Here is an 18,870-nt window from a genome sequence, read left to right on the forward strand (position 1 = left end):
GTTTGATAAAAGTTCATTTGGCAAAAGTCAATTTCGTGAAAGTTAGTGGTTGTAATGAAATTTGTGTTTGGATATATTTTTTAAAAGTCAGTTTGACAAACTGAAAGTTGTTTGGATTAATAAAAATTTATGCTTTTTAAATGTATTTTTTAATATGTAATGACCAAAAAGGACATTGATTTATGATAATTTATAATTTTTATTATACAAATGTAATATATTAAAAAAAGGTGAAACAAATTTAAAATGACATAAAATTTAAAATGTTAAATATTAAGAATAAAAAAATAAAATTTAATTTTGGAAAAAAATTATGTAATAAATAGTTAAACATTCATTAATATTGAATAGTTACATGATTAATGGTTCGATCTATAATATACAATCTGATCTCTAATAGAATCTCGAACCCTATTCATTTCTCTATCAGAAGCTATGCTTGAAATTGCACTTAGAATTATTGATGAAAATGCAGGCTCATTAGTATCATCGATAGTGTTAACCATATTTTCATCCTCAAAATGCTTGAAGTCAGAATCAGTTACAGATTTTCTTCTAATAAAATTATGTATAGCCATTGTTGCACCAACAATACGAACTTGCTGCACAAATGGATAGCTAGGCATATGTCGTAAGATTGCGAATCTATTTTTCCAAACCCCGAAAGTCCTTTCAATCGTGGTCCTTAAGCTTGAATGATAATAATTAAAAATCTCATTATTATTTGCAAATCCAGATGAACGCCTGAAATCTGGGAGGTGGTACCTATGAGATCTATAAGGACCTAAATATCCACGTGGAGTTGGATAGCCAGCATCTAACAAATAATATTTACCTACCAATAAAAAAACAGAAATTATAAGATCCCAAAAAATATTAAAATAATTGTTTAAATTAGATAAATATGAAATATACCTTGGGGTGGGTGTGGAAATTTCATGTTCGGCCTTGTGAGAGCATAGTCAAATAAACGAGCATCATGAGCAGTCCCTTCCCATCCAGCCATGACATAAGTGAAGCACATATCCCAATCACATGCGGCCATTATATTTTGTGTTGGAATACCTTTCCTTCCAATATATTTCCCTTGCTCTTCAACACTAACCACACACGGGATATGTGTGCCATTAATTGCTCCTATGGCATCTTTAAAGAATGGCCAATATCGCGGATCATTTAAAATTTTTGGATGAATATCTTGAAAAGTGCGATCTTTTGGTTGGATATATTCTTTTGCTAGCTTCTCACAAGCATGCAATACATTTCTAAAATGCCTGTGAACAGTCTCTGCTGAATGTTGAAATCGTTCTTGTGCCATCCTATTCCCCACTCCATGTCCAACAATATTTAGGAACATACCGACCATTTCATGAATCCCTGTTCTTCTGGTTGGACGTAGGCCATGTTGCACTAGTTTGTCATAAAGTTAAAGAAAAATATCTTTTTCCATACGAAATGTATCATAATAACGTTGAGGATGCCCTTGCAAAATTTCTTGCACCTATGCATGACCTGATTGCGAACTGGTTCTACAAGGCTCTTTCAATAAAGTTGTTGAGTAATTGGATATTATAGCAGTAATAGCCTCAATCTCATCGTCTTCCGTATGTATAAGTAATTGTAATAAGTGAGATTGTGTATTGTCATCCATAAAAACTGCATAGCATAATTAAACAACCATTACACTATTTGTCCATGACTTAACGTAAGAAACACATAACACAAGAGTCAAATAACACAGTCAGTTTCAAAACAAATTAACAACATGAACGACACTAGCTAAATTTTAAAACATTAGAAGGCAAGCTAAGATGATCTAATTTCATTTTTTGCCCAAGCACCTCAAATAGGCCACTAATGCTCTTCTGTTGTCCCTAAGCCCAATATACATGTCCCTTGCGGTCTTATCTAGCAAGGCCACAGCACACTGTCCAAGAAGCACCTCATCATAAGCAATCTCCTCAATTCCATAAAGTTCCTTTGCAACCTCCAACACATTTTGGTCAACTGGTTTTGTTCCACCCTCTATGGAATTAAGAATTGACTTCAATGTTGAAACCCTATCCTCTTGTGTGGACACCAATCGACTCACTGAATCAACCATCACCGTTGCAAGACATTTTCCCTTTTTGTTTTGACCACTTTCACCTCTCTTTCGCTTGCTCCCTGAATTAGTACCACCACTATATGCATTATTCAAGTTAACCTGCCCAATTTTTGGGAGAGCTCCTCCATTAATGTTTCTTATATCATCACTGTCTCCTGATCCTTCGGTCAAATCCAATTGAGGCCTATACACATCTTGTGGATCATCAGCCGCAGGTGTCCACATGTAAGTGCCCTGTGCTGCAACTGGCTGGAACAACTGTGTCAATTCTTGTGCATATGGAAGTGGTCTATGCCTGAATTTCCTATACTCAGGATTCTCCTGCACATTTACAAGAACTGAGTCTAGTATATCTATAAAATAAAATATGAAATGTTTAGCATGCCATGTATAATTGTATACCTTAATCTTTTGACTCCACCACTCCTCTGGTGCTGAAACAGTATTCTTTTCACTATCCCATCCCAAACCGGTCTCTTTGTTTAATAGCTTGTCCCATATATTCCAATCTTTCCTCAAATTGTCCCATTTATTCTTCAACTGCTTCTTATCATAACTTCTTGAACTCAAAGCATTGAACTGTTGCATTAGTGCCTCCCAACCCTCCTTTGATAAGGTAGAGCCTTTACGCTCATTTTTCTTAACTTGCTGGAGAGCTAATTTAATAAACAATTCGGTCTATTTGGTAGTCCATAGTGCTTTCTCTTTACTCATTTTTACTATCAAAATATCACATTTTCAATACAAATGAAATTTGAGGAGTAAAAATCCATAATTGAGTTAGAGTTAAAATATTAAAAATTTTACTATCCTTTTTTATCCTTCTTAAAAATTTTACTATCCTTTTTTTGGAAACAAAAAGAAAAAGATTATTCGATCATAGTTAATTAACCACTTGTTATCTTAGCCACATATACTTGTTGAAAGAGGCAGTTATTGAAAAGCAGCCATAAGATAATTTCTGCACTCACTCAAAAATTCAAATCATATAATTCAATAGTATGTATTAAAATAAGCAAGTTTGATCAGAAATTTGTAGCCTTTCTCATCCCTTCATCAATTTTCAAAAAATAAATTAGCTCAAATTCTTATCAAAATGAAATTAAAAAAAAACAAAGCAACATAGAACAATTAATAGATCAATCACCAGAATATATTTCCAAAACACCGTGTCATATTTTAGAACATCAGCAGATCAACAGAATAATTACAAAATGCAGTCATAAATAATGTTCTTGCTTGCTTATTTTTTCTTGTTATGTGAAGCTATCAAAAGAAGGCAATTAAAAAAAATCACACCAGTCTGAAAAATAAAAAAAAACAGACCAGAATGCTTCATGGTGGTCTGAAAAACGAAAGAAACAGACCAGAATAGAATAATTACAATATGTAGTCATAAATAATCTTCTTGCTTGCTTATATTTTCTTGTTATGTGATCAAAAGAAGGTAATTAAAAAAAATTCACACCAGTCTGAAAAAGAAAAGAAACAGACCGGAATGCTTCACGGTGGTCTGAAAAATGAAAGAAACAGACCGGAATGCTTCACGGTGGTCTGAAAAATGAAAGAAACAGACCGGAACAGTGGCTTCACGGTGGTCTAAAAAAGAAAAGAAACAGATCAGAATAGAGCTTCACGATGGTCCGAACAAGAAAAGCAATAGATCACATCAAAGAGCAGAACAAAGCAGCACCATTTCCAGATCTGACAAAAAAAGCTTGAAGGCTATCATACCTTGTAGATTGAAGAGCAGATTGGAGAAGAGGATTGGAGTTCCACGAGCTGGTCGGAATGTTCACCTTTGCACTCCACAGGTTGCAAAAGCTCTTGGTCGGAGTTCTCTCAGCTACGAAATGCAGCCCAAGTCCCAAAATAAGCTTGATCCGTGAAAGAGATGGGGAGAAATTAATGGTGAAATGCAGCCACCGTTGATAAAGGAAGGAGAAGCTTAGGGAAGGAAGAGATTCAGATCTGTGATGGTAGAGGAGAGGCGAAGGAGAGAAGGAGAAGAGATGGCCAAATGGTGGACTAGCGGCGGACTAGTGGCGGACTAACGGCGGACGATCGGTGGACACAGAGCAGCAGCAAAGGACGAAGAACACTGATGTATCAGCTGCACAAATGAGGACCACGAGAGGAGAGTATGTGTGATATGTATCAGCTGCAAAAGTGAGGGGCATCATGGTCAATAAACAAATTAGGTACCAGCAATAAATGTCCATCCAACTGATCACGTTTTGAAAGCAACTGGGAGTAGCTTTGCAAATTTTTTCATTTCAAATGTATTTGAAAGTCAGTTTAAAAAGTACATTTTGTCTGAAAAAAAAAAGCCAAACAACATTTTACATTCAAAAAGTTAAAACTTACTTTTGGAATGTAAACGTAATCAAATCCAAACGCACACTCAAACTTTTAGAAATGGTTTTAAATTCTTCCTTTGCTAGTAAAAACATCACAATCATTTTATTTTATTTTTTTTCAATTTGTGAGCAATGGATTCAAAAATTTTATTTTATTTCAAGTCAAGGGAGCTCTAATAAAGCTGAAACTATTGATTAAGGCAGATAACATTATTTTAACAATAAGTTCAGTTATTTTGGTATTATTAAGGCGATTATTAAAAACAACTTTTACAATCTCCTTAAATTTTTTAATTTAATTATAACATAACAGTAGGCGAATACGGATGTACCCAATCATGGGAATAAACAAGTTATCGTGACATAGTATATCTCTGACATTTGTGAGGTGACCGAAATGAGCTGCCCATCTGCCATTGATCATAAGAACATGCTCCGGGTTAATATCTGAATAAAAGCTAATAAAATAATGCAAACTCACTCGATCTCATCTACTTTCCAATCCCACGCCACGCCACACCACACCACAGAAGACACAAGACGACGGAAAAATGGTTTTCAAAGGCTTTTTTTTTTTTTTTTAAATCTGTTTATAGAGTTTATGACGAAGTAAATTAGTAAAGTTCCCATTTTTGAGCTCATATTAATATATATTATCGTCTCTGGAATTGTGGATTCGATTCCTTAACCTTTTGTTTTCTGTACAGACCAAACCTGATAGTCAAGTAATCTCTTGTCAAACTAAGAACCCTCTTCCTCTCGATCTTTTAGCTTGGTCTGTGCCCTTTCTGTGGATTTCGGTTCAGTTGCTTTCTCTGAAAATCGTCTTGTCTGCTTAATCCCTGTCTGGGTTTATAGCATATCGATATGGCTCTTTCGCACTTGGCTTCATCTTCTTCCTCTTCTCGATACAGTCTCGTGAAACCCATGTCAGCCGCTTTATCATTCACCTCTTCTCTCCGCCGTTCACTTTCTTCCTCCGCCGATGACTCCAGCCCCCTCACCATTGAGACCTCCCTTCCGTTCACCGCCCACAACTGCGATCCTCCCTCACGCGCCGTCGAGACCAGCCCCAAGGAGCTCATGTCGTTTTTCCGCAACATGGCGTTGATGCGACGGATGGAGATAGCTGCTGATTCTCTCTACAAAGCCAAGCTGATCAGAGGGTTCTGTCACTTGTATGATGGCCAGGAAGCAGTGGCCGTGGGTATGGAAGCTGGAATTACGAAGAAGGATTGCATAATTACAGCTTATCGCGATCATTGTACGTTCTTGGGTCGCGGTGGAACCCTGCTGCAGGTATTTGCAGAGCTCATGGGTCGTCAGGCTGGTTGCTCGAAAGGAAAGGGTGGGTCTATGCATTTCTATAAGAAGGAGGCTGGGTTTTATGGTGGTCACGGCATCGTTGGAGCTCAGATACCACTTGGGTGTGGATTGGCTTTTGCTCAGAAATACTCTAAGGACGAGAATGTAACCTTCGCTTTGTACGGTGATGGAGCTGCAAATCAGGGACAACTGTTTGAGGCACTTAACATGGCGGCGCTCTGGGATCTACCAGCAATATTGGTCTGCGAGAATAATCATTGTAAGTAGTTTAATTGGTTTAAGGATGCTAGTTCAGTTCAATGAATTCAAGTTATTGTTGTATAATGAATTCAATCTGATCGAATTTAGTTATCAGATGGAATGGGAACTGCTGAGTGGAGAGCTGCTAAGAGTTCGGCCTATTACAAACGTGGGGACTATGTTCCTGGATTGAAGGTTAGAATGAGATCATGGTCATGTTTAACTTCGCTACATTGTTAAATTTTCCGGATACCAGTGTCCACATCATCTTTATGCTACATTTTTTTTATTCTTTGGTGTTCAGTAATAAAGTTCTGATCACTCTCATCAACTTGATAATATAATATTCAAGAAAGTAATGGATAAATGTTTGTGAAATGATTACTTTCTGTGACTGAGAAAGCAACCTGCTTGATTATAGAAAGTTGTTTAGATGATTGGCAATTTGTCATATAACTTGTGAAGAAAGAGCAACCCTTTAATCAAGTATTAAAAGGGTTTACGCTGTTCAGCGAATATGTTTTCGAATCATCATTCTCCACAATTTTTTTGCTAAATCATATTTTTTCGTCTTTCAATGTTTATATATTTCAAATGGTAAAATCGTTTTTAGAGATGCACTTCTATTTATAATTGTAGAATGATGAAGGTTTATTGCCTGCTGTGTTATGGAGGCATCACATTTTAGCTTTTCATTTGCTAAATTTAATACAACATATCATGCTAATGCATCCGCATTGTATTTGGTCAAGTCTATCCTGGTTGTAATTTCTCTGAATTCTGAATATTGCACAAATAGCCTAGGTAACTGTAGTATTGCATGTATGATATTGTTTTTGTTTTGCTTATTTGTATCACATTTAATTTTCTCCTTTTTTTTATTCTTGTTTTAAAATTAGTATCTTCAAGTTTGCTCTGGCAACTGCTGAAGGTAAAAAATTAGCTTGAGGTGGTGATGCTGGTGCTTTGGTGGTGTTCATTTTCCTTCATGTTAATGCTGCTTTCGAAGACTTTTTTTCTTGAAGGTTACAATTTCCAGACTTTGGTGTTTAAATATTTAGGATTATGGTGGCTTTATATGGTCTAAACTGTTAAGTTGATTTGGTTGTGTGAATGCTTTTTTAACGTAGCTTAAGTATGTGGTATATGAGCTTGTATATGGAATATTTGCGTACATGTCTTCACATGTATGTATTTGTATTCAAGTGAAACTGTATATGTGCATTCATGCCTTGTTATGCGCATATGTATTGTCCTAATTGAATGTAATTCTTCTAAGATTGTCTTGCTTTATGCAGGTGGATGGCATGGATGTCCTTGCGGTGAAGCAGGCTTGTAAATTTGCAAAAGAGTATGCTTTGAAGAATGGGCCCCTTGTGAGAAATTATTTGCTGTTCTAAATCTTTAAGTTTCTTTTGAATTGACCAATTGGTGTAGACTAAGATAGTATTAGATGTCTAAGTTCCACATTAAGTAGCACAAGATACACTTTAGGGTATTTTATCAAGTTGGTTTTCCCACTTCAATAGCTAACTTTTGGAGGGTTCCTCATTCCACTTGAATAGCTATCAATTGTTATTCGATCAGGTGCAATAATGTCAGCAAAGGAAAAATTCCATGGAGAGAGAGGTATTGAGAGGGAGGACCTTTAATAGTCCCTCCAGTCCTAAATGTGAGCTAGATAACTGATCTACAGAGATTAAGGAAATTAGTTTAGTTAGTTATTATAAAAAGAGTGTTGGTTTCTCTAAAATATTAATACAACATATCATGCTAATGCATCCGCATTGTATTTGGTCAAGTCTATCCTGGTTGTAATTTCTCTGAATTCTGAATATTGCACAAATAGCCTAGGTAACTGTAGTATTGCATGTATGATATTGTTTTTGTTTTGCTTATTTGTATCACATTTAATTTTCTCCTTTTTTTTATTCTTGTTTTAAAATTAGTATCTTCAAGTTTGCTCTGGCAACTGCTGAAGGTAAAAAATTAGCTTGAGGTGGTGATGCTGGTGCTTTGGTGGTGTTCATTTCCTTCATGTTAATGCTGCTTTCGAAGACTTTTTTTCTTGAAGGTTACAATTTCCAGACTTTGGTGTTTAAATATTTAGGATTATGGTGGCTTTATATGGTCTAAACTGTTAAGTTGATTTGGTTGTGTGAATGCTTTTTTAACGTAGCTTAAGTATGTGGTATATGAGCTTGTATATGGAATATTTGCGTACATGTCTTCACATGTATGTATTTGTATTCAAGTGAAACTGTATATGTGCATTCATGCCTTGTTATGCGCATATGTATTGTCCTAATTGAATGTAATTCTTCTAAGATTGTCTTGCTTTATGCAGGTGGATGGCATGGATGTCCTTGCGGTGAAGCAGGCTTGTAAATTTGCAAAAGAGTATGCTTTGAAGAATGGGCCCCTGTGAGAAAATTATTTGCTGTTCTAAATCTTTAAGTTTCTTTTGAATTGACCAATTGGTGTAGACTAAGATAGTATTAGATGTCTAAGTTCCACATTAAGTAGCACAAGATACACTTTAGGGTATTTTATCAAGTTGGTTTTCCCACTTCAATAGCTAACTTTTGGAGGGTTCCTCATTCCACTTGAATAGCTATCAATTGTTATTCGATCAGGTGCAATAATGTCAGCAAAGGAAAAATTCCATGGAGAGAGAGGTATTGAGAGGGAGGACCTTTAATAGTCCCTCCAGTCCTAAATGTGAGCTAGATAACTGATCTACAGAGATTAAGGAAATTAGTTTAGTTAGTTATTATAAAAAGAGTGTTGGTTTCTCTAAAATATTCCCTTATATTGTGTATTGGAAAGTACCCCCATTGATGGAAACCCTCTTTAATATGTGCAATCAATAGGAATAGTTTTGGGGGGAAATTATAAATTTGGGGGACAAAGTGGAATGAGGTCCTACATTTAGGACCAAAGCAAACTCCAACTAGCTCCTACGTTTAGGAATTTCGTCATACCTTTTTACATTTCCCTTTTTCTCCTCTATAGAATATCCTTCTCCCACTCCTGGCCTTTCCACGTTTTCTTCCAATTCATTTGGCAAATGCCGTATGTCCTAATGTTGCCAGTTTTGTATATGTACTGAAACGCTGCTTGATCATAACATTAAGTGCTTCAATGGACGTTCCCAAATGATCCAAATGAGAGGAGTTTGTGGCATTTCTTCATTCAATCTTGTGAACCAATCGCTTCACCACAATGTCTAAATCCATAAATGCAGAAGCATCAACCTCAGTGTCTCATGAAAGCACCAATGTAATGGTAGCTACACAGGCACATAATGCACAAAACTCACCTCTGAATTGAATCTAATTACAAAGAAACAAAAGCGACAAACACATTTAGAAGCAGGTTTGATAGATTATAGCAATATAATTGAAGGAGCTAAGAACACTCCTGCTGAACCAGAAAAAGAAATGTTAGAGGGAGAGGAAGAATTCTAGAGAGAGGATCTTCAACACTTTCTTCACACCCTTCTATCTTTCCTCTTTTCTCATCTTATAGAGTAGCCTTCTCTCACTCCTTGCCTTTCCACGTTGTCTTACAATTCTTTTAGCAAATGCCACGTCTTTTAGATGCCTTGATTCTACTTCAAGTGCCAGTGGTTGATCTTTTTGGAAATGGCTACTTGCAACGGGTTTTGACTGGGGAGGAAATTGAGAGAGGTGTCACAGAGTGTATCTGAAGGATGTTTGCACTCCAAGGGGGCATATTGATGGAGATTGAGTAGTATGGTGTGCTCAATGAATATTGGAGTAGGTTAGTTTTTCTACCCCAATAGCTAGTTTTTGTGGGTTTCCCATCTGACTTTATTCCACCCACCAACAAAAGAACGGGCATTTCGTTTCTAGATTTAGTTATTAATAATTACTCATATTACCAATTGGATGACAGTTATCTTCTTGTGAACTTTCTAGACCTGGAACAATTCTTTCCTTACATCTTCTTCGTTTGCTATATGCAAGCACTGCAGATCTAATTGACTTGGGGATGATGTCGTGTGACATGTGCAGTATCCAATCTTGTCCTGGCCTGGGTGTTTGTTATTTGATGAAAATTACTTGCCTATTAGCATTGGACATGTTCTGGGAAATAATAACTCTTTCATTTCAATTTGTGTCACTGTACTGCCTAGAAAGTAGTCAGAAGGTAGAATGTGCCATTATAATTAAATAGGTTGTTCTGGCCCATAAAAAAGAGAGAGAAAGCCCCCTCTAAATTTATGGACTTGACTATCTGCTTGAAAATTCTGTTGGCTGATCCCGACTGATAGCTATAATATTAGTAAGAAACAGCTGATGATACAAAGTTCATGTTTCTTGGGTTAACAGAAGACATAGTCACACACAAGGCATTGAGAAGTGGAACATTCTACACCTCTTTCAATATTGCTTTTCCGTTTGAAAGATTTTTCTGAAAAGTAATTCGATTGTGTGGCCTTGGGTAATTGATCTAATCCAATTAACTCGTACAGTTAGAAGAATTCCTGATACATGAGAATGCATCCCTAGATCATATGTCATATTTTCAGCTGTGCTTTTCCCATTAAGTACATAAAGAAAAAGATGCTTTTTTTTCAATTAACTATGAGTTAGTCACATTTTGATAGCCTTGCTTTAACTTCCACTAGGGCTAGATGATTTGTGTTTACTTTACATTAATAGGCATAAAATTGATTATTGTTGGTAGTTTATCATTTTTTATTATATTATTGAAACTTCATTGTTCATATTTTGATTAATTTCTCTATCTTGATCGTTCTGTTCAGATTCTTGAAATGGATACCTACAGGTACCATGGCCACTCCATGTCTGATCCTGGTAGTACATACCGCACACGTGATGAGATTTCTGGTGTGAGACAGGTTTATTATGCTCTCCAGAATCAAGCATCCTGTTATTTTTACTTTGAAGAATTAACTTTATTCATTTCTCTCCTTTTGGCTAATATGTTTGTAGGAGCGCGATCCAGTTGAGAGAATAAGAAAGCTGCTAACATCACATGATGTTGCTAGTGAAAAGGAACTAAAGGTGATTTAATGTTAAGTTTAAATTTGTCCTTGATCAGTTGATCCTTTCAAGGGTGAAATAATATATCAGTTTTTTTTTTTTAATGATTCATTTTTTGGTCTTATATTTCTCATTAAACCCCTGACATTTTCTCTTTAACGTAATCCATTAACAGAACTACTACTTATTTTGATATTGGACATATGGATGGACGGACCATAATCTTCATGTATTAGATCATTTAGATTGTTATTTTCCTAGCACTTGTCTAGGAGTTCTCTCTCTCTCTCTGTTTTTTTAATGAATAACTAGATTGCAGGCCTCATGCTTCACACATAGTCTAAGGCGATGCACACCATTTATGACTTATAAATAATAGGCTTTCTATTGATTTAATATCATATATTGATATATTGATATCTGATAGTTACTTCCCAATTTTTTGTAGCTTCGACAATTTTCCTTCCTGGTAGATTATAAGAATTACTTCTTTGAACAGGAGTATTTAGTCTGTCTTTTTATTTTGATGAGGCTAATGATGTTGAATGCAATTTATTATTGTAGGACATTGAAAAAGCAGCCAGAAAAGAAGTTGATGAAGCTATTGCTCAAGCTAAGGTGAAAATCACATCTTTGATAGTTTCTACTTATTCGTTGAAAAGCACATTTTAGTTATTCTCTGTATGATCTTGAGTCTGACGGTTGTTTTTTGTGATTTCCAGGAGAGTCCAATGCCTGAGCCATCTGAACTTTTTACCAATGTATATGTTAAAGGTTATGGAGTTGAGGTATTAATTATTTAATCTTTACACATTATTCGTTATTACTCCATATTGCCTGATGCTGAAAATATACATTTATCTGAACCGTAAATAAATCAAACTATATATGGCTAACTAGCTTAAGAGGAGAGGAAAGAAAATATTCTTTTATGAGGTGTCATTTATAAAAGGGCGCCTCTTGATTCAGAACAGACTGGATATAGTTGGACTCTATGTTCTTAGACAGTTGAAATATCAATATAAGAGAAGAGATGAGATTTGAGTTTTGAAGGGTGCAAGAAATAGACTTTTAGCTATAGTCTTGTTCAAGCAATATCATTGTTACTTTGTAGATGGTGGGTGATAGAGCTGCTACTTCTAAAAGATGGGGTCACATTTCTTCCTTAGACCTGCAGCAGACGTCTTAGGAAGGAAATTGACTTGATAAAGACTAATATTGCTATTCAAGGAAATATACTTAGGTTTACAACCGAACAGGAGAAAAAGTTGCAGGCAAGTGAGGGGTTAGGTGTAACTTAGGGAAAGGGCAGGGTTGTAACTTTCTGGCTTTCCAAACTCTACCTCTGATATGGAGGGAGAGCAGATCTGATATTTTGAAGTGTTGTGTGAGGAGAGTTCTGGCCTCTTGAACATCACTGACACTGCCTTTTGTGTGTTCTTGTTCTGTTTCACTGCACTGCATTTGTGAGTAATTTCTGGGTGTAATGTGGCCTTGGGTTTTTAGCTATCAGTTTGTCTTTTGGGACTGATTGTATTTTGTTATGTATTAAACTATTAATGTCAAAACCAATCAATTCCCCGTCTCTTTTTTCCCCTGTTCCTTTCTTAACTTTTGTTTACTTATTTTTAATTAAGAATTTCAAGTTTGGAACAGGTTTTGCTGGTTCCTATCAGTATGCTGTATTTAATTCCCACAATTGGTGTTCTTAATTTCAGGCTTTTGGTGCTGATAGGAAAGAAGTTAGAGCTAATCTACCGTAATGTGATTATCCGACAAATTGCATTGAATTGCCAAGAATAAGAGATTCTATGGTAGAAGGTGATCTCTCTACCTTTTGAGCTTTGCCTACTTGTATAGGAAATTGATTCTTCTGGAGGTGTGGTGGGGCCATGTAGCTTTTTGGGGGAGCTAATAGCCATTAACATTGCAATGACTGATAATGCTTCTACTGCGTCTGCGTGATATGCATATTTGAGGAGCTCAATGAGCTCAACTCCTATAACAATCAATGAACCATTTTTTTTGGTACGTGCTATCAATTAGTGATGATCTACAAGGTTTTGATGCCTGCAAATTGCAGATAATTATTGACTCTTGGTCTCTTGTAGCTTTGATTATGTGATTTGAACTTAATTTTCTGTACCGAAAAGAAAATTGAGGATTAAGCTAACAATCCAAAGAGTCAAAGACACAGGCTTGGTTTACATTTCTTTTGTCTATCGGTTCCATCAGAAATTTCTGCAATATGTTTCCCTGTTTTTCTCTGCCCTTTTATGTAGTCTTGTACTGTTTTTGTTAGTTTGAGGTGAATAGAAAATTTGGAAACCATTGGTCTAGATGAAAAATGATGAAAATCTTGGGGAAGATGATGATTATGGACTTTGTGAAGTCATTAAATTCTAAAGAATGTCACGTATAAATATATGAAATGTCAGTGAATAAATTATGAATAGTCTTAATTGTAAGTCAATGATTTAGAAACTCTCAATATCTATGAATTTATTGACAATTAATTCTTTATAAATTCACAAGTAATTGTTTTAAAATTCATGTGATTATTCTTAAACTTACTAGTAACATTGTATATTTATAAAATTATATATTTATTCATAATTGATTTTTTACAGATTTACAAATGATTTTCTTTAATTTCAAAATTAACTTTCTTTAAATTTATGCTTATTAAAAAAGGTTCTTTATGAGTGATTTTCCATGGTTTTTCAATAATCAGAAATATTTTAATTGCAAATAAAGATTATAGTTTTTTTTTTGTAATATTTTATATAATTTGTTGTTTTCATTATCATTAGTATTTTAACAAGTTTGGCAATTATCACTTTTCAAAATCTTTTGTGCGGTTGATATTGGAATGTTGAGGGCCAACTCAACCTGGCTATAGGCCGGGTCATTGGGCCATTGGATTCATAACTATGTTGGGTTGATTTACTCCAGCATGGGCCAAGTCCGGCCCATTCTTAGCCTTGACCTATTGGGCTTAATCATTAATCCAATCTCCATGTAAGTATGATATAATTGAACCCTTTTAGTGGCTGGCATATAAAGATGAAAAATACCAACAAGAGTTGGATCTAGTGGAAGTGATTAATTTCTCAAACAGTGAATTAATGTTTGAAATTTTGTTGAAAGAAGTGCCTATAATCAATATCTAATCATATCTCAAATATGATTGTTTTCAATATGAAGAATAAAAGTTGTTAGATATTGGTTTAATGGCTAATAGTCATGTGACCATTCTATATTTTCAGTTTATATATCATCAACAATTATATTAAAAGTGGTATTTTATGGAAAAAATATCTTATGAAATATCATTTTATTAATATATAATATTGACAGGAAAAAGAATAAAAAAATACTAGTGATGGACAATAATTGTGGGCTAACTATTGTTACTGATAAAAATTATAATTGCATAAATCTGAAAAATGTCTTAAAACTAGCAATCTTCTGTTTAAAACAATGAAGGTGCATTTTTTTCTCTATATATGTAGTGTCAGAAAAACCAGGAGTCCAAAGTCTGATGTGACATGGGGAGTGGGATAAAATTCTGTAGCCGGGCTGAAAAATTTATTTAATGTTGATTCCCTTTTTTTTTTTTTTTTTTTTTGGTTTGGCGAGCTTTAGTTTTGATTCCCTTACACTATTGAAAGAAAAAACTTTACATTGAAGCCAATCTAAGAGTGAAAGTTTTATTAAATTTTAATTAAAATAGAATATTTGAAGCAAAATTTGTTTAAACAACTTGGTAAACATATTGAGCGATAAAAACTTTTTATTGTATTTTCTATAACTTATCCATAATTAGATTATGGACCATGTGCTTTGTATGGACTCTAAAATAAATCATATTGATTATAACTTTGAATAGTTTGGTTAAATTAGATTTTATATTTTTTATTGATTATTATCATTTATCATTGATTAAATCATTAAACCAACTGCTATATGACACACACACACACACACACACGAAAATGAAAGGGTAGTGTTCTTAAAGTAAAAGACAAAGTGTTGTGGCTTTACAAGACCTTGTCTTACATTATAAGGAAAAATGATGATTCCCGAAGAGGGCATTGAGATCATAAAAAAAAATGTGGGCGCCATATGACCAAGATAACTGGCGTTTTCCCCTCTCAATGACATGGGTGCAAATGATCTTTTTCTAAACATTAAGGAAAAAATTATACTAAAATAGAGTACAGGGGTTTGTTTGGTTTTTGTTTTAAACAATTATTTTTAGTTTTCAAAATTATTTCTATTTTTTTATTTTTTTAAATAAAACAACTTAGAAATTTTTTCTCTTTTTATTTTTAAAGCAGCACGCTACATTTAAATATTATAAATTATCTTCAATTATGATCAACAACTATTTTAGACCACATCATCAGACCACTACCATCAACTCTCTTTTTAACTCATTGTTTTAAGTTAACATAATCAAATGGATTTTCATTTCATTTTCTGTTGAAAAATAATTTTTTTAGAAATTGGTTTACAAAATAGTTTTTCCAAACAACAAATGAGAATAAAACCAAACAAGTTTTAAGACATTAGTACTTCTAAAGGCATAATTTAAGAGCAAAAATGACACGTACCCCTTAATTTATATTATTGACAAATTTTCAACATCAATTTTGTTAGGTAAAAGAGCAAATTTGCCTTAAGTACAAAAACGTCTATGATTCTAAGTTCATTTTTTGTATAATATTTCTTTTTAACTTTGAAAACGATGCAATTTGGTCCATCACTATTAATAAATGTTAACTTTAACCGTTAATAATCAAAAAATGATAGAAAAGGATCTTAAAAATTACCAAAAAATAATAAAAATTTCTTGGTCCTTTTGTCTATTTTTTTGGGGCATTGTCTATAATTTTTAGATTTTCTACCATTATCTTTTCCCTTACTCTTTTTTTTTCGGTGTTCGGTCACTATTTTTACAATATCGCACAAGGTATGCATCATTTTGAAATAAAAGTTGTTTCATTTAAAAATAAACTCAAATAAATTTTCAAAAATGGTTTACTTTCTCAAAATGAAACTGATGTAAATATTTCAAGTGGAGTATTGAAATATTGATTTTACACAAGACTATTTATGATCTTTGATATCACTATATTTTGGTTGTATCTCACAAAATACATTAAATTTTAATAAAAGTTAAAATTTGTTTCATAGGTATTTCTTGAAAAGATCATTTACTTTTAGATGAGAAAACAATTAGAAATTGTAATGGCTCCCCAATTCCCAGTTTCTAATTGTGGCTTATAGTGAAAATAATTTAAGTGAAAATTTGAGAACTTGACATAGGTTAAATGGTTAGAATCAAAGCCAAGATAAATTTTATGTTTTGCATTCTCTCTTTCCTAGTCTCTCAACATTTTATTGATACTATGTTGTTTTGCTAATATTTTATTTGAAGGATTCCATATCATGCAACATATTTTCTCTTATAAGTATTTATTATAATCATCCCAATAATTTATTGGAAGAAATTGTAAAATCATTCTAACTTCAATAGAAGCACAACTTTTTAACAAGAACTATATGATACATTGATTACTTTATTCGTTGTTTTTATGATTACTTTATTTGTTGGTTTTGCTTTTGGCTTCCCAAAATGATGATGGTTATATCATAGTATTTTTAAAAAAATTCTTCTTTTTTTTTCAAACACCCAATTTACCCAACTTTTATCTAATATCATCAAGATCTATCTTCAATTTCCTCAAAATATTTAAAATTAGTATAAAGCTACATTTACTTTTTGTGGTTCAACTTATCTTGCAGTGTAAATGTGGTGCTTAATTCAATTTTGGAGATACTCACTCCAAAGATTCTATTGTAAGGAACCTTCAAAAAAGAGTTTTTTTTTATCTTTAATAAAAGACACATGATAGGTAATAAATTTTTTTTTTTAAGATTGCTCATATTTAAACTCATTAACTATGTGTTCACGGTGAACAATAAACACCAAGCGTGGCAGAGACGATGAGTCTTAATTGATAACAAAAGGGTCTCGAGCTCATTTACCACAATTTACTCGGATGTAAAAAGATACAAAATTTTGGTAGAATAAGTGTTTGATTGTTTTTGAAATGTGAAAATATTATAGACCTAAAACTAAAAACTAAAAAGGGCTAATGAATGTAAAATTATGAGTCTTTGATTGAGTGTTGACTAGTTTCTTCTGTATTTTCTTCTTCTATTTGTAGTGTCAGAGTAGAGGTAGCCTCTTCCTTAAAACTTAGCACGTTTTGCTGAAGAATTAGAGATCTCACGAAAGTCATGGCACAGTCTTTACTCCATACTCTTTATTTTGGTAACTAGCTCGTTTCATCGAGATACTTGGGTATAAATTTCAGCATTATTTAAGATCGTGTCTTCGTGCCAACGATCTAATATTTGCAACTGATGGGATTTCAACATGTTTATTTATTGTGGCTTTTATTGAGCCTCGGTGCCGGCCCCTTTTGTTTATATTGGGATTGATGCTTTAATTACTCAGCTCAACTAGCGTTGTGACCTATTTGAGCGATGTTTCATATTTAGCCCAAGCAATGCCCCTTGCATGCCAATGGCTGGTAATGTAAGCCACGTGGTATGTTTGAAAAAACTGAAATGTCACTTCGTTTCTGAGTGCCCTTTGCTGATATAAACTTATTTCTTTTTCTGGTAACTTCTCTTGCCCTTTATGCCGTTTCTTAAACTTCAAGCATTCACTCTTCCATATTCCTTTTACTTTTGCTCTCAAATGGCTTCCTCCACTTTTTGCTGCTTCTTTTGTTATTGCTCCATCTTCCACCTCCGCTGGGAGTCTGCCTAATTCTCTGGTGACTATCCAAAATCCCGTTACCCCACTCAGTGGGTTTGTGACGATATGCATTTAGTGGTTTAAAAACCCTTTTTTTCCTTTAGATTGGTTTCCCATTCTAATAGTCATTCATTTCTTTACAGGAGAATTCGTCATTCCATGAATCGATAGCTTTCTAGTAAGTTTTTCACTTCTCATGTTTAGTCCTTTTGTGTTATTGGAGAAGTATGCTAACTGTGCTTTATTTTCCTTTTCCATTACTTCTCCTTGGAGCTTCCAAATCTCCAATAAAAGCAATGTTGGTTACCTGACAATCTCTCTTGACCTATCCAAAGTCACAACCCCTACTCAGCCAAATCTATAGCCACTGACCTCCATTCATAACTTGGTCTTAGCCTAGACGACTTTGCCCTTCCATGAGTTGTCCTATAAAAAAACTCAAGAACTGACCCCAGTCTCCTTGCGCTTGGGTCAACTGGGTAAAGTGCTTGAAGTCAGAGTATGTGCCTCAATGGAAGGAGATGGGTCTGTATAACCTAATCCAGCTATCTTTGACCGATATCAACATCCCCGTTAAGCTTTTGATGGCCCTCCTAAGTTTTTAGGCTTTGGGCTGCAACGCCTTCATCTTCAATCTCAGCCTTATGTCCCTCATGCTATGGGATATTTTCATGTTCCTAGGGCTACCCATCACCGGGGAGGAGAATTTCTACGGATCCTCGAGAAGCATGATTCCTATGCCACCCTCCCCGTTGATTTGGAGAGCAAGATCAGGAGTGCAGGCTCTTACACGAAGATTATGGAGTTATTTTTTGAGAAGCCAACCACTGAGCCCATCACTGCAATGGATTATTTGGTCTTCATATGGATCTTATTGAGCCAATAGATCTTAGTCCCAGGGGAAGGGAAGCCCGTGCAGTTGCACTTGAAAATCACCTAGTCCCTACTTTGTGGCAACTAAAT

General features: G+C 34.4%; 2 protein-coding genes across 2 annotated transcripts; one reads left to right on the top strand and one right to left on the bottom strand.

Annotated features, from left to right (window-relative positions):
- Positions 1 to 1,703: 1,703 nt before the first annotated feature.
- On the bottom strand, positions 1,704 to 3,263 carry LOC129322386 (uncharacterized). The gene is made up of 2 exons (XM_054968712.1): positions 2,510 to 3,263; positions 1,704 to 2,428 (listed from the first exon to the last, which is right to left on the bottom strand). Exons 1-2 carry the CDS (start codon positions 2,693 to 2,695, stop codon positions 1,823 to 1,825), a joined length of 792 nt encoding a protein of 263 aa, XP_054824687.1. The 5' UTR covers positions 2,696 to 3,263; the 3' UTR covers positions 1,704 to 1,822.
- A 1,869-nt stretch (positions 3,264 to 5,132) lies between these two features.
- On the top strand, positions 5,133 to 13,289 carry LOC129322247 (pyruvate dehydrogenase E1 component subunit alpha, mitochondrial-like). The gene is made up of 8 exons (XM_054968426.1): positions 5,133 to 6,052; positions 6,149 to 6,228; positions 7,332 to 7,409; positions 10,829 to 10,924; positions 11,019 to 11,090; positions 11,634 to 11,687; positions 11,792 to 11,857; positions 12,788 to 13,289. Exons 1-8 carry the CDS (start codon positions 5,335 to 5,337, stop codon positions 12,830 to 12,832), a joined length of 1,209 nt encoding a protein of 402 aa, XP_054824401.1. The 5' UTR covers positions 5,133 to 5,334; the 3' UTR covers positions 12,833 to 13,289.
- Positions 13,290 to 18,870: the final 5,581 nt, after the last annotated feature.

This window comes from Prosopis cineraria, unplaced genomic scaffold, assembly GCF_029017545.1.
Source record: "Prosopis cineraria cultivar Desert tree isolate PC_DT_omini unplaced genomic scaffold, ASM2901754v1 PC10, whole genome shotgun sequence".
Classification (NCBI taxonomy): domain Eukaryota; kingdom Viridiplantae; phylum Streptophyta; class Magnoliopsida; order Fabales; family Fabaceae; genus Prosopis; species Prosopis cineraria.

Excerpts from the sequence above, each read along its gene's own strand:
- LOC129322386 (XM_054968712.1), bottom strand. The coding sequence starts at position 2,695 with ATGCAACAGTTCAATGCTTTGAGTTCAAGAAGTTATGATAAGAAGCAG. Across the intron at positions 2,429-2,509 it reads GGTGGAGTCAAAAGATTAAG|GAGAATCCTGAGTATAGGAA; the intron begins GTATACAATTAT and ends GTAAATGTGCAG.
- LOC129322247 (XM_054968426.1), top strand. The coding sequence starts at position 5,335 with ATGGCTCTTTCGCACTTGGCTTCATCTTCTTCCTCTTCTCGATACAGT. Across the intron at positions 7,410-10,828 it reads CTTTGAAGAATGGGCCCCTT|ATTCTTGAAATGGATACCTA; the intron begins GTGAGAAATTAT and ends CGTTCTGTTCAG. Across the intron at positions 11,688-11,791 it reads AAGCTATTGCTCAAGCTAAG|GAGAGTCCAATGCCTGAGCC; the intron begins GTGAAAATCACA and ends TGTGATTTCCAG.